General features: G+C 47.2%; 1 protein-coding gene across 1 annotated transcript in view; it reads left to right on the forward strand.

The window, feature by feature from the left end:
- Positions 1-15,206, forward strand: part of LOC129713066 (nuclear factor NF-kappa-B p100 subunit-like) — a 106,009-nt gene that overhangs the window by 36,410 nt on the left and 54,393 nt on the right. The window contains exons 9-10 of the mRNA XM_055661944.1: positions 9,734-9,838; positions 12,080-12,165. Of these exons, the coding sequence (XP_055517919.1) occupies positions 9,734-9,838; positions 12,080-12,165 (191 nt within the window). The remainder of the gene's footprint in view (positions 1-9,733; positions 9,839-12,079; positions 12,166-15,206) is intronic.

Raw genomic sequence — 15,206 nt, forward strand, 5'->3', positions numbered from 1 at the left:
ATATGCCTGTTTTAAATTCAATTTTGTATCCACTAATACTGTTGAGTATGTATTTGTTATTTGTGACATTACCCCAAGCTTTTTTGAACAAGTGTAGTCGCCCACCTGTTAGTAGAGCACCCTTGTTCAACGTATGTTGACAGGAACCAGACCCACCTACCTCCAAGTTCATTCTCATTTTTGGAGTTGTCTTCTCTTGTAGGCGCGGTTCTGTTGTACTGTTATCGGTGCTGTCGTAGGGCGGCGCATCTTCCAACGGTTCCGCTCTGGGCCCCTGTCTAAAAAAGACCTTTGGGGGTAATGTGTAGCGGTCGCCGAGCTTTCACCAGTCCTTGTTCGTGGATATTTGCTGGTGGATACCGAGGGGTGCTGCCAGCTAGGTGTTAGAGTCCTGCTCGATCCTAGGCCTGCCCTCATGAGGCCCACAGGTTTGGCTGCCTCTTCTAGTTCTTTTAGCCTTTTGGCTGCCGCCGCTGTTGCGCTGCTGGCGTAATGCCGCGCCTGCGCACTGGGTGGGTTCTTCACGGAGTCACTCACGTGACTCCGAAGTAAAATCCAATTTACCACACCATCATCCAGATCATTGATGGGCTAATATCGTTGCTTCTTGCATATCTTTCATTCATTTGTTCCATTTACCTTGCATACCTCTCGTTTCCCTTTCCCCCCGACTCCCAGACTGAAGAAGGGTCTCGACCCGAAACGTCACCTCTTCCTTTTCTCCAGAGATGCTGCCTGACCCGCTGAGCTTTTTGTGACTATCTTCGGAAATAGAATAGTGGCTACTTGATGGTCAGGGTGGAGCTGGAAAGTCCCTGTGTTGTAAGACACTGTCTGCATTGAAATGGAATCCTGTGACAGTCAAATTGCATGGCGCCAGGTATAAGTTCTCCCTGTGGCCACGTGGGTTTCCTCCGGGTGCTCTGGTTTCCCCCCACTTACAGTTTCCCCCCACTTTGTGTGGAAACAGGACTTTTGGCCCAACTTGCCCACACTGACCAACATATCCTATCTACACTAGTCCCACCTGCCCGCATTTAGCCCATATCCCTCTTAACCCTATCCTATCAATGTACCTGTCCAAATGTTTCTTAAACATTGCGATAGTACCTGCCTCAACTACCACCTCCGGCAGATGTTCCATCCACCCACCACTGTATGGGTGAAAACATCACCCTTTGGGTTACTGTTGCATTTCTCCCCCATCACCTTAAACCTACAGTATGTCCTCATTTCCAAAACATGCAGGTTTGTAGGTTAATTGGCTTCTGTAAATTGTCTGTATTGTGTAGGGAGTGGATGAGATAGTGGAGTGGGGACTAGTATGAATGGGTGATCGATGGTCGGCTTGGACATGTTGGGCCAAAGGACCTGTTTCCACGCTGTAACACTAAGCTAAACTAAACTAAGATGTCTCACAAAATGCTGGAGTAACTCAGCGGGACAGGCAGCATCTCTGGAGACAAGGAATGGGTGACGTCAGGTCGAGACCCTTCATCAGACTGAAAATGGGTCTCGACCCAAAACATCACCCATTCCTTCTCTCCGGAAATGCTGCTTGTCCCACTGAGTTACTCCAACATTTTGCATCTATCTTCGATTTAAACAGGCATCTACAGTTCTTTCCTAAACTAAGATGTGCATTTGTTTATCTTCTTTGAAATCTTTTATAATCCTGACGTTCTCTCCTGTACAAACTTTACTTGTGAGGCAAATATCCAGAACTTTGCAGTCCTGAGATGCACAGACAGGCCCACGATACACAGGCATCACTGATAGAGTTAAACAGCATGCTAACAGGCCTTTCAACCCAACTCATACAACTCACCTATGCTGACCAACATGCCTCGCCTGCACTAGACCCATCTGCCTGCTGCATTTGGCCCATATCCCTCTAAACCTGTCCTATCCACGCACTTGTCCAAATGTCTTTTACATGTTGCTATAGTACTTGCCTCAACTACCTCCTCTGGCAGCTCGTTCCATACACCCACCACCCATTCGGCCCATCGAGTCTACTCCTTCATTCAATCATAAAATTATTAAGGGATTAGACAAGCTACATTCCCCTCTATAATGTTTCGGACAAAGACCCATCATTTATTTATTTGCCTCTGTACTCCTCAATTTCAGATTTGTAAAACATTAAAATTCACATGAGGTTAAAGTGCACATTGTTAGATTTTAATAAAGGCAATGTTTATACATTTTGGTTTCACCATGTAGAAATTACAGCTGCGTTTATACATAGTCCCTCCATTTCAGGGCACCATAATGTTTAGGACACATGGCTTCACAGGTGTTTGTGATTGGTCAGGTGTGTTTAATTTTCTCCTGAATGCAGGTATAAGAGAGCTCTCAGCACCTAGTCTTTCCTCCAGTCTTTCCATCACTTTTGGAAACGTTTATTGCTGTTTATCAACATGAGGACCAAAGTTGTACCAATGAAAGTTTAAAAAAAAAAAACATTATGAGACTGAGAAACAAGAATAAAACTGTTAGAGACATCAGCCAAACCTTAGGCTTGCCAAAATCAACTGTTAGGAGCATCATTAAGAAGAAAGAGAGCACTGGTGAGCTTACTAATCGCAAAGGGACTGGCAGGCCAAGGAAGACCTCCACAGCTGATGACAGAAGAATTCTCTCGAAAATAAAGAAAAATCCCCAAACACCTGTCCGGCAGATCAGAAACACTTCAGGAGTCAGGTGTGGATTTGTCAATGACCACTGTCTGCAGAAGACTTCATGAACAGAAATACAGAGGTTGCACTGCAAGATGCAAACCACTGGTTAGCCGCAAAAATAGGATGGCCGGGTTACAGTTTGCCAACAAGTACTTAAAAGAGCAACCACAGTTCTGGAAAATGGTCTTGTGGACAGATGAGACGAAGATCAGAGTGATGGCAAGAGCAAAGTATGAAAGAGAGAAGGAATTGCCCGAGATCCAAAGCATACTGCCTCATCTGTGAAACACGGTGATGGGGGTGTTATGGCCTGGGCATGTATGGCTGCTGAAGGCACTGACTCACTTATCTTCATTGATGATACAACTGCTGATGGTAGTAGCATAATGAATTCTGAACACATCCTATCTGCTCAAGTTCAAACAAATGCCTCAAAACTCATTGGCCGACGGTTCATTCTACAGTAAGACAATGATCCCAAACATACTGCTAAAGCAGCAAAGGAGTTATTCAAAGCAAAAAAATGGTCAATTCTTGAGTGGCCAAGTCAATCACCCGATCTTAACCCGATTGAGTATTCCTTTTATATGCTGAAGAGAAAACTGAAGGGGACTAGCCCCCAAAACAAGCATAAGCTAAAAATGGCTGCAATACAGGCCTGGCAGAACATCACCAGAGAAGACACCCAGCAACTGGTGATGTCCATGAATCGCAGACTTCAAGCAGTCATTGCATGCAAAGGATATGCAACAAAATACTAAACAAGACTACTTTCATTTACATGACATTGCCGTGTCCCAAACATTATGGTGCCCTGGAATGGGGGGGACTGTGTATAAACACAGCTGTCATTTCTACATGGTGAAACCAAAAGGTATAAAAATAGCCTTTATTTAAATCTGACAGTGTGTACTTTAACCACATGTGATTTTTTTTCTATTACAAATCTCAAATTGTGGAGTACAGAGGCAAATAAATAAATGATCGGTCTTTGTCCCAAACATTATGGAGGGCACTGTAGATGCAGAAAACATGTTCCCGATGTTGGGGGAGTCCAGAACCAGGGGCCCCAGTTTAAGAATAAAGGGTAGGCCATTTAGAACTGAGATGAGGAAAAACTTTTTCACACACAGTTGTGAATTTGTCTGCCTCAGAAGACAGTAGAGGCAGATCCACTGGATGCATTCAAAAGAGAGTTAGATAGAGCTCTTAGGGCTTGAGGAATCAAGGGATATGGGGAGAAGGCAGGAACAGGGTACTGATTTTGGATGATCAGCCATGATAACATTGAATGGCGGTGCTGGCACGAAGGGCCGAATGGCCTTCTCCTGCACCTATTTTCTATGTTTCTATTTTTATCTTATCTATATTACTAAAACTATGTTCTTGACCGGTTTTGGCGATCTGTGCTGCGGTTTCCGAGAGTGCGCCGCCACCTACGGCCATCATTTTTGGCCACCTCGCTCAGAGCCCCCCTTCCCCACATGTGTGCCGAGGAATTTTCCCGTCGATGAAAATTGACAGAGATATTAATGTTTTTACAACATTCCCCATTCTCTCTGCTGCCCCTGCTGGAGGGATGGGGAGAGATTATAAAACCAGGAAGTGGTGCCTCAATCAGAGCTTTGAATGACACTGACAAATGTCTACAGCACTGTGAGTACCCTTAATTTGGTTGAAAATGAAAATATGGTTAGAGGTAAAAAAGCACTGCCTGCAAATGGTTGTTTGGGTTTGGGTTGAAGTAAAAAGGCACTCTCTCTCCCACCCCCCCCCCCCTCTTCTCTCCCCCGCTCAGAGCCCCCCTCCGTCTTATGGGTGTGGAGGATTTTTCCCATCGATGCCTACTGCAAATGGTTGCTTGGGTGCTTTTGCTTGAAGTTGAAAGGCACTACTTACTGAAAATGGTGGCTTGGGAGCTTTGGTTTAAAGTTCAAAGGCACTACTTACTGCAAATGATGGCCTCGGAGCATTGGCTTGAAATTGTAAGGCACTACTTACTGCAAATGATGGCTTGGGAGATTTGACTTGAAGTTGAAAGGAACTACTTACTGCAAATGGTGGCTTGGGTGCTTTGGCTTGAAGTTGAAAGGAACTACTTACTGCAAATGGTGGCTTGGGTGCTTTGGCTTGAAGTTGAAAGGCACCTTACTGCAAATGGTGGTTTGGGTGGTTTGGCTTGAAGTTGAAAGGCACTACTTACTGCAAATGGTGGCATGAAGTTGAAGGGCATTGCTTACTGCAAATGGTGGAGTGGGTGTATTGGCTTGAAGGTGAAAGGCACTACTTACTGCAAATGGTGGCATGAAGTTGAAAGGCACTACTTACTGCAAATGGTGGCTTGGGTGCGTTGGCTTGAAGTTGAAAGGCACTACTTACTGCAAATGATGGCTTGGGAGATTTGACTTGAAGTAGAAGGGCACTACTTACTGCAAATGGTGGCTTGGGTGCTTTGGCTTGAAATTGAAAGGCACTACTTACTGCAAATGGCGACTTGGGAACTTTGGCTTGAAGTTTAACGGCACTACTTACTGCAAATGATGGCATGAAGTTGAAAGGCACTACTTACTGCAAATGGTAGGTTGGGTGATATGGCTTGAAGTTGAAAGGCACTACTTACTGCAAATGGTGGCTTGGGTGCTTTGGCTTGTAGTTGAAAGGCACTACATACTGCAAATGGTGGCTTGGGTGCTTTGGCTTGAAGTTGAAAGGCAGTACTTACTGCAAATGGTGGCTTGGGAGCTTTGGCTTGAAGTTGAAAGACACTACTTACTGCAAATGGCGGCTTGGGTGCTTTGGCTTGAAGTTAAAAGGCACTATTGCAAATGCACTAACTTCCTTTTTGCACTGTATTATAATTTTAGTTAAAACGCTACCACTTATGGCTGTGATTCTTGGCCATTTTAGTCCCCCCTCCGCTGAGCAGGTGCAGAGAATTCTTCCCATCAATGAAAAATAAAAGTGTTATTAGTGTTTAAAAAATGTTGAGAATCTCTCTCCTGTCAATCACGCCATGAAAGCCACACCTTTTCCGGTGGGAGGGGGAGGGGTTATAAAAGCCGGAAGTGTGGGCGTGGCTCAGTCTCTGGATGATGGAGGAGGGAGAGGTCACGACTCTGTCTGAGCTGTGAATCAACTGAACACACTGAATGTCTACTGAACTGTGAGTTTGGTGTTTTGTGTGGTTTTATGGTGGTTTCACCCTGCTTGAAGTGGTATGAAACTGCACTGAATTTGGTGGCCTTGCACTCTGCTTGAAATGGTAGGAACGGATTTGAATTTGGTGGCCTTGCACCCTGCTTGAAATGGAATTTCAAGGAATAGTCATGAGTCAACTGCCAGCCCACCAGCCGCGAGTGAGCTGCCAGCAGATCAGGCTTGAGGGACTGAGCTGCCACCTCAAGAACCCATACCAGCACTCCAGAAAGCCCCCCCCCCCCACTGGCCGTCAATATTGGAATTGGTGGAGAGGTGGAATATTGAGTCGGGGGACCAGCCCTCCCGTGTGAACATGGGACCCAACGGGTCCCACTTAGTCTAGTATCTGATATATCTCTTCCTCCTAACCCTATTCTCCTGCCTCTCCCTATAACCTCTGACACCCCTACTAATCAAGAATCAGTCAATCACTGCCTTAAAACTACATAATGACTTGGCCTCCACAGCTGAGGTAATAAATTCCACAGATTCACCATGCTCTGACTAAAGAAATTATTTCTCCAACCTGTCCTAGTCTTTCTGTAGACTTCCTGCTTTCTCCACACTACCTGCCCCTCCACCTATATTTGCATCACCTGCAAACCTGTCCACAAAGCCATTGCTCGTAGTTTAGTTTAGGTTAGAGACACAGTGTGGAAATAGGCCCTTCAGCCCACTGAGTATGTGCCAACCAGCAATGCCCATACATTGCACTACCCCACACACAAGGGACAATTTACAATTTTACTGAAGCCAATGTACCTACTTGGAATGTGGAAGGAATCTGGAGCATTTGGGGAAAACGTCAGGGAGAACATGCAAACTCCGTACAGACAGCACCTGTACTCAGGGTCGAACCTCGTAAGGCAGCAACTCTAATGCTGCACCACCATGCTGCCGTTAAGTATGATTGTACCTTTGTACAGTAAGGCTTTTAATTAATTATGTGCAAAAAAGGACTTTCACACTACCTGGGTACATGTGACAACAAAGAACCATTGAACCATTGTCTAACCTTTGATGAAGTTGGTGAGATTAGTGTGCAATTGCATCCACGTGCTGGGGTCAGGACAGATCAGACGGGACATGCACACTCAGAACCTGAAGCCGCTGCAGCCCCGTTGATGTAGTCAGGTGCATGGACCCTCTGCTTTCCCTTCACAAAGCCATCACTCAGCTCCTTGATCTTGCTAACGTTGAGAGTAAGATGTAGGGCAGCACGGTGCCGCAGCGGTAGTGTTGCTGCCTCGCAGCGTCAGAATCCCAGCTTCCATCCTGACTTGGGGTGATGTCTGTACGCAGTGTGCAAGGTTTCCCGTGACTTGCGTGGGTTCTCTCCGGGTGCTCCTGTTTCCTCCCACACTCCAACGATGTGCAGGTTTGTAGGGTAAGTGGCTTCTGTAAATTGTTGCTAGTGTGTATTGTGCTAGTATATGGGTGATGACTGGTCGACACCGAACAGCCTGTTTCCATGCTCGACCTATTGACCTATTGACTTCCTTCCTGAAGTCTGACTTGTCGTTACCCGTTTTTATCCAATACAAATTAGTTCTAGGCGCAGAATTAGGCCATTTGGCCCATCGTGCCATTGAATCATGGCTGATCTATCTTTCCCTCTCAACCCCATTCTCCTGCCTTCGCCCCATAATGCCTGACGCGTGTACTCATCAAGAGTCTATCTATCTCTGCCTTAAAAATATCCATTGACTTGGCCTCCACAGCTTTCTGTGACAAAGAATTCCACAGATTCACCGCCCTCTGTCTGACTAAAGAAATTCCTCCTCATTTCCTTTTTAAAAGTGCATCCTTTAATTCTGAGGATATGACCTCAAGTCCTAGACTCTCCCAGTAGTGTAAGCATCCTCTCCACATCCACTCTATGCTGGCATTTTACTATTCTGTAAATTTCAATGAGGTACCCCCTCATCCTTCTAAACTCCAGCGAGTACAGGCCCAGTGCCATCAAGTGCTCATCATATGCTAACCCACTCATTCCTGGGATCATTCTTGTACAATGGTGGTAAATGTAAAGTAAAAGATAGCATTGGAGTAAGCAGGAAATGTGGTGTTGATGAGGAGAAGGAACTGGTAAAGTTCAGATGCAGCCCACGTGCATTTGCACTTCCAATTTCTGAAAATAGTCAGCGCCTTTATTCCCTATTACAAAATGCATGACCATACACTTTGCTCCACTATATTCCATCTGCCACTTCTTTGCCCACTCTCCCAACCTGTCCAAGTCCTTCTGCAGAGTTGCTGCTTTCTCTACACTACCTGCCCCTCCACCTATCTCTGTCAGACTTGCCCATAAAGCCATTGCTCATAGTTTAGTTTAGATTAGAGATACAGCATGGAAATAGGCCCTTCGGTCTACTGGGTCCACACTGACCATCAATCCCTGCATACTAATGCTATCCTACAAACTAGGGACATTTTACAATTATATCAAGCCAATTAACCTACAAACCTGTACGTCTTTGGAGTGTGGGAGAATGTAGAAACTCCATGCAGACGGCAGCCGTAGCCAGGATCGAACCTGGGACCCTGGCGCCGTGAATCAGCAACTCTACCGCTGCACCAAAGCTTGGTCTTGGGCAAAGACGGGAAAGGTTGTGGCTGATCGTGATAAAAGGAATAAAGAGACCGCAGGGAATTTTAAATTTGACACTTCTGGCCGTGACTGGTCATGAGTCATGGAACATTCCCCAAGCCTCTCTTGGGGTTTTGTGGCCAAGTTTGCACTTTGTACCTGTCACACTGTTAGTGGTGGGAGACTCTCAGCACAGTGTCGAGGTTGATGAGGCTGATACTGGGTGAGGAGGTAGTGAGGTGCACTTGCTCAATTTCATCAAGTTTAGTTTAGAGATACAGTGCGGAAACAGGACCTTCGGCCCACCGAGTCCACACGGACCAGCGATCCCCGCACACTGACACCACCCTATGCTCACTAGGAAAAACTCACAATTTTACTGAAGCCAATTAACCTACAAACCTGTACCTTTGGAATGTGGGAGGAAACAGAAGAACTCAGAAAAACCCACGCAAGTCACGGGGAGAACGTACAAACTCCGTACAGACAATATCCGTAGTCAGGATGGAACGGGTAACGGTTCGGGTCAAGACCCTTCTTCAGACAGTCAGAGGGGAAGAGGGAAACTAGAGATATGGAAGGGTAATGTGTGAAAGGACAGCTCAAAGCAGACGTTGATCAAAGAAATGTAGTCTGGCTCATTGTTGGCTGAGGGGAAGGTGACAACGAGGCATACAAACAGTGAAATTAATCTGGACAGGGTCTCGACCTGAAACGTCACCCATTCCTTCTCTCCAGAAATGCTGCCTGGCGCGCTGAGTTACTCCAGCTTTCTGTGTCTATCTTTGCTTTCAACCAGCATCTGCAGTTCCTGCTACACCTTGGGTCTTCGTCTGGCTCATCAATCACTCTTGCTGGATACATTGGTTGACTTAAGTTTTAAGTTTAGTTTAGATAGCCAGCACGGAAAAAGGCCCTTTGGCCCACCGAGTCCACACGGACCAGCGATCCCTACACACTAACACTGCCCCACACCCACTAGGGACAATTTACAAATTTACTGAAACCAATTAACCTACAAACTTGTACATCTTTGGAGTGTGGGAGGAAACACAAGATCTCGGAGAAAATCCACACAGGTCACTGGGAGAACGTACAAACTCCGTACAGACAGCACCCCTAGTCAGGATCGAACCTGTGTCTCCGGCGCTGTAAGGCAGCAACTGTTATTTCCAAAGTAACAACAAATGCTTTTGTAGATTTTGTAGCAGGTGTTGTTCTTGTTGATATTTTAACATGTTTGATCTTGTGTGTCTGGCAGAGGCACCAAACGCTTCCAACCTAAAGATCGTCCGGATGGACAAGACCTCGGGCTGTGTGATGGGCGGAGATGAGATCTACCTCCTGTGTGACAAGGTCCAGAAAGGTGAGTGGTGGAGGTCAGCGTGCAGGTCACTGCTTGCCTGAGGGGTGAGCCAGCTTGTGCTTCAGTATGGCTGCAGGTCCCCAAGGTCACTAGTCCCCAAGATGGCTGCAGGTCTCCAAGGTCGCTGATCCCCAAGATGGTTGCAGGTCCCCAAGGTCACTAGTCCCCAAGATGGCTGCAGGTCTCCAAGGTCGCTGATCCCCAAGATGGTTGCAGGTCCCCAAGGTCACTGGTCCCCAAGATGGCTGCAGGTCTCCAAGGTCGCTGATCCCCAAGATGGCTGCAGGTCTCCAAGGTCGCTGATCCCCAAGATGGCTGCAGGTCCCCAAGGTCGCTGATCCCCAAGATGGCTGCAGGTCCCCAAGGTCGCTGATCCCCAAGATGGCTGCAGGTCCCCAAGGTCGGTGGTCCCCAAGATGGCTGCAGGTCCCCAAGGTCGGCGGTCCCCAAGTTGGCTGCTCTCCACCCACAGGTCAGCTGCTGCTTCTGCTGCTGTTGGGAAATTATGAAATTATGTAAGGGTGGCACAGTGGTGGAGCAGTAGAGATGCTGCCTTACAGAACTAGCAGCGCCGGAGACCCGGGTTCGATCCCAACTACGGGCACTGTCTTTACGGAGTTTGTCCGTTCTCCCCGTGACCTGTGTGGGTTTTCTCTGAGATCTTCCACACTCCAAAGACATAAAGGTTCGTAGGTTAATTGGCTTGGTAAATGTAAAACTTGTCCCTAGTGTGTGTAGGATAGTGCGAGTGTGTGGGGATTGCTGGTCGGCGTGGACTCGGTGGAACCAAGGGCCTTTTTCCGCGCTGTATCTCTAAAACTAACGTGGACGGGCACCACAAACCCCTTGACGGGAAGAATTTAGAGGAATAATATTGATATGGGATGAAATCGCTGTCAGAGAGCAGATATGACATGTTATTGCAGGCTGGGTATAGAGGTTAGTGAATGCTGCCACAAATGTACAGGACTGTTGTTAGTTGGGGGGTGGAGAGTGGGGTAGAGCTGTACTTGTAAGAGCACAAGAAATAGGAGCAGAATTAGGCCCCTCTGCCCATCGAGTGTACTCCACCATTCAATCATGGCTGATCTACCTTTCCCTCTCAACTGTGTGGGGAATCTCAGGATCTCAGGTCCACACAAGCTTCTCCACCACGACAAGGTGACAATCCATTGTGAAATGATTCCTAGTGTGTCGGATAGTGTTACTGTGCGGGGATCGCTGGTCGGCGTGGACTCGTCAGCCTGTTTATGCACTGTATCTCTAAACTAAACTAAACTACTTGTGGCTGATGACATCTACACTCACAGTTGAAGGCTTCCAGCTTGCTCCTGTGTCACTGCTCCCCCTCGATAAACTATACGATACGATACAACATCATTTATCCCAGCAGGGAAATTGATCTGCCCACAGTCATAAAACACAAAATACATGAAACATGAAATTAAGGTGACAAGTGGAAAGGATTGGTGGATGTGCAAATATGGGGGAGGGGTCCATCAGTCTACCCCACCACAGAAGGGGGAGAAGTTGTACAGTTTGATAGCCATAGGGAAGAAGGATCTCCTGTGTCGTCCTGTCCGACATCTTGGTGAAACCAGTCTGTTGCTGAAGGTGCTCCTCAGGTTGACGAGTGTGTCATGGATGGGGTGGGCTGTATGTTCCAGGATGCTCTGCAGTTTGAGGAGCTTCTTCCCCTCCAAGACCATCTCCCATGAATCCAACTCCGCCCCCAGGATGTAGCCAGCCTTCCTGATGAGTTTGTTAATCCTGTTGGCATCCGTGGCCTCACCCTGCTGCCCCTGCACAGCAGCGAAGAAGGTGGCACTGGCCACCACCGATTGGTGGAACATCTGCAGTAAATCTTTCCCTACAGCCCACATAACCTGATATCTAGTCAACAATCCTGACTTTACTGTAGACTGCAGAGACACAGCACGGAAACAGGCCCTTCAGCCCACACAGTCAGTAACGACCAATGGCTAGGGACAATTTACAATTTTGACCAAAGCCAATTAACCTACAAACCTGTACATCTTTGGAGTGTGTTAGGAAACCGGAGCTCCCAGAGAAACCTCACGGGGAGAACGTACAAACCGCATACAGACAGCACCCTCAGTCAGGATGGACCCCGGGTCTCTGGCGCTGTAAGGCAGCAGCTCTATTGCTGAGCCATCGTGCTGTACTAGTGCCTTCATGCTGAATTTGCTTTAGCTCTGAGTTGCTCTTGTTGCTTCGTAGATGACATCCAGATCCGTTTCTATGAGGACGATGAACGCGCCTGGGAGGCATACGGAGACTTTGGTCCCACGGACGTCCACAGACAGGTAACACTTGCCGCTAGCCATTCCTCTACGCTACGCTGCCCTGTCCTGGCCACACGTCTACAAACACCAGTGGTGCAGTGTGAAGGAAGCACGTCTCCACGCTTCTCATTGTCCCCATCCACGTCATAGAGTGATACAGCGTGGAAACAGGCCCTTTGGCCTGACTTGCCCACACCGGCCAACATGCCCCAGCTATACAAGTCCTACCTGCCTGCGTTTGGTCCATATCCCTCTAAACCTGTCCTATTCATGTACCTGTCTAAACCTATCTATATTACTAAAACTCTGATATTAGAAACATAGAAATTAGGTGCAGGAGTAGGCCATTTGGCCCTTCGAGCCTGCACCGCCATTCAATATGATCATGGCTGATCATCCAACTCAGTATCCCGCACCTGCCTTCTCTCCATACCCTCTGATCCCCTTGGCCACAAGGGCCACATCTAACTCCCTCTTAAATATAGCCAATGAACTGGCCTCAACTACCCTCTGTGGCAGAGAGTTCCAGAGATTCACCACTCTCTGTGTGAAAAAAGTTCTCCTCATCTCGGTTTTAAAGGATTTCCCCCTTATCCTTGATCTTGATCTTGACCGCTTTTGGCCCACTGTGCTGCGAATTCCGACAGAACACCGCCACCTACGGCCGTCATGTTTGGCCACTTCGCGCAGAGCCCCCTTCCGCCTTAAGGGAGCAGAGGATTTTTCCCATCGATGATAAATCCGAGAGATATTAATATTTTAAAAAAATTAACCATTCTCTCTGCTGCCACTGCTGGAGGGAGGGGGAGGGTCTATAAAACCAGGAAGTGGTGTGCCGCACTCAGTCTCTGCAAGATGGATGAAGCCAAGGGTCATGTCTCTCTGAGCTCTGAATAAAACTGAACAAATGTCTACACAACTGTAAGTCCCCTTAATGTGGTTTGAAAATGAAAATATGGTTTGTTTGAAGTAAAAACGCACTGCCTGCAAATAGTTGTTTGGGTGCTTTGGGTTGAAGTTGAAAGGCACTACCTACAGCAAATGGTGGATTGGGTGCTTTGGCTTGAAGTTGAAAGGCACTACTTACTGCAAATGGTGGCTCGGTTGCTTTGGCTTGATGTTGAAAGGCACTACTTACTGCAAATGGTGGCTTGGGAGCTTTGGCTTGAAATAGAAAATGCACTACTTACTGCAAGTGCAGGCTTGAGAACTTTGGTTTGAAGTTGAAAGGCACTACTTACGGCAAATGGTGGCTTGGGTGCTTTGGCTTGTAGTAGAAAGGAACTACTTACTGCAAGTGGTGGCTTGAGAGCTTTGGTTTGAAGTTGAAAGGCACTACTTACTGCAAATGGTGGCTTGGGTGCCTTGGCTTGAAGTTAAAAGGCACTACTGCAAATGCACTTACTTCCTGTTTGCACTGTATATTGATTTTAGATAAAACGCTACCACTTACAGCTGTGATTTTCGGCCATTTTACTCAGCTGAGCAGGTGCAGAGAATTCTTCCCATCAATGAAAAATAAAAGTGTTATTAGTTTTTTTTTTAATGTTGAGAATCTCTCTTCTGTAAATCACGCCATGAAAAACACACCTTTTCTGGTGGGGGGGGGGGGGGGGGGGGGGGGGGGGGGGGAAGGGGTTCTAAAACCAGGAAGTGTGGGTGTGGCTTAGTCTCTGCATGATGGGGGAGGGAGAGGTCACGACTGTCTGAGCTGTGAATCAACTGAACACACTGAATGTGTGAGTTTGGTGTTTTGTGTGGTTTTACGGTGGTTTCACCCTGCATGAAATGGTATGAAGCTGCATTTGAATTTGGTGGCCTTGGACCCTGCTTGAAATGGAATAAAACTGCGCTTGAATTTGGTGGCCTTGCACCCTACTTGAAGTGGAATTAAACTACACTTGAATTCGGTGGCCTTGCACCCTACTTGAAGTGGTTGGAAACTGCACTTGAATTTGGTGGCATTGCACACTGCTCAAAGTGGTAAGAAATTGCACTTGAATTTGGTGGCCTTGAACCCTGCTTGAAATGGTAGGAACATGGATTTGAATTTGGTGGCCTTGCACCGTGCTTGAAAAGGAATTTCAAGGAATAGTCATGAGTCAACTGCCAGCCCACCAGCCGTGAGTGAGCTGCCAGCAGATCAGGCTTGAGGGACTGAGCTGCCACCCCAAGAACCCATACCAGCACTCCAGAAAGCCCCCCCCCACTGGCCACCAATATTGGAATTTGTGTATAGGTGGGATATTGGTGTCCACGCCACTGAGGATGTCCCGCAGCCCCGACGTCGGACGTACAACACCCCGGCGAGCAGTCCTGGACATCGGGCCGCCCGTAGCGGCAACTGCGGAGGGCACGGGGAGGCCCTGACCACGGGGAACAATGGAGGAAGAGACTGACTTTGGTGCCTTCCCACATAGTGGGAAACCTTGATTCTACTGTGTGGGGATGTTTTATGTCAAACCCTATAGTGTGTTGTGTCCCTTTTTTTATTGTATGGCTGTATGGGAATTTCATTTCACAGTGCCATCTGGCACATGTGATGAATAAATCTATCTTGTATCTTGTATTGCGCCTGGGGACCAGCCCTCCCGTGTGAACATGGGACCCAACGGATCTCACTTAGTCTAGTACATAACTAAAACTCTGATCTTGTGCTCTTCTGGTTTGTGGGGGGTTTCTGTTTGTGCAAAATGTATGTGTGAAAAATGTTTTTCTCATCTCGGTCCTAAAAGACTTCCCCCTGATCCTTAAACTGTGACCCCTTGTTCTGGACTTCCCCAACATTGGGAACAATCTTCCTGCATCTAGCCTGTCCAACCCCTTAAGAATTTTGTCCGTTTCTATAAGATCCCCCCTCAATCTTCTAAATTCTAGCGAGTATAAGCCGTCTATCCAGTCTTTCTTCATATGAAAGTCCTGACATCCCAGGAATCAGACTGGTGAACCTTCTCTGTGGCAAGAATGTATTTCCTCAGATTAGGAGACCAAAACTGTATGCAGTACGGAATGGCCTCCTCCTGCACCTATTTTCTATGTTTCTATGTTTGTTCTTTATCTCT

This window comes from Leucoraja erinacea, chromosome 34 (assembly GCF_028641065.1).
Source record: "Leucoraja erinacea ecotype New England chromosome 34, Leri_hhj_1, whole genome shotgun sequence".
Taxonomy (NCBI): domain Eukaryota; kingdom Metazoa; phylum Chordata; class Chondrichthyes; order Rajiformes; family Rajidae; genus Leucoraja; species Leucoraja erinaceus.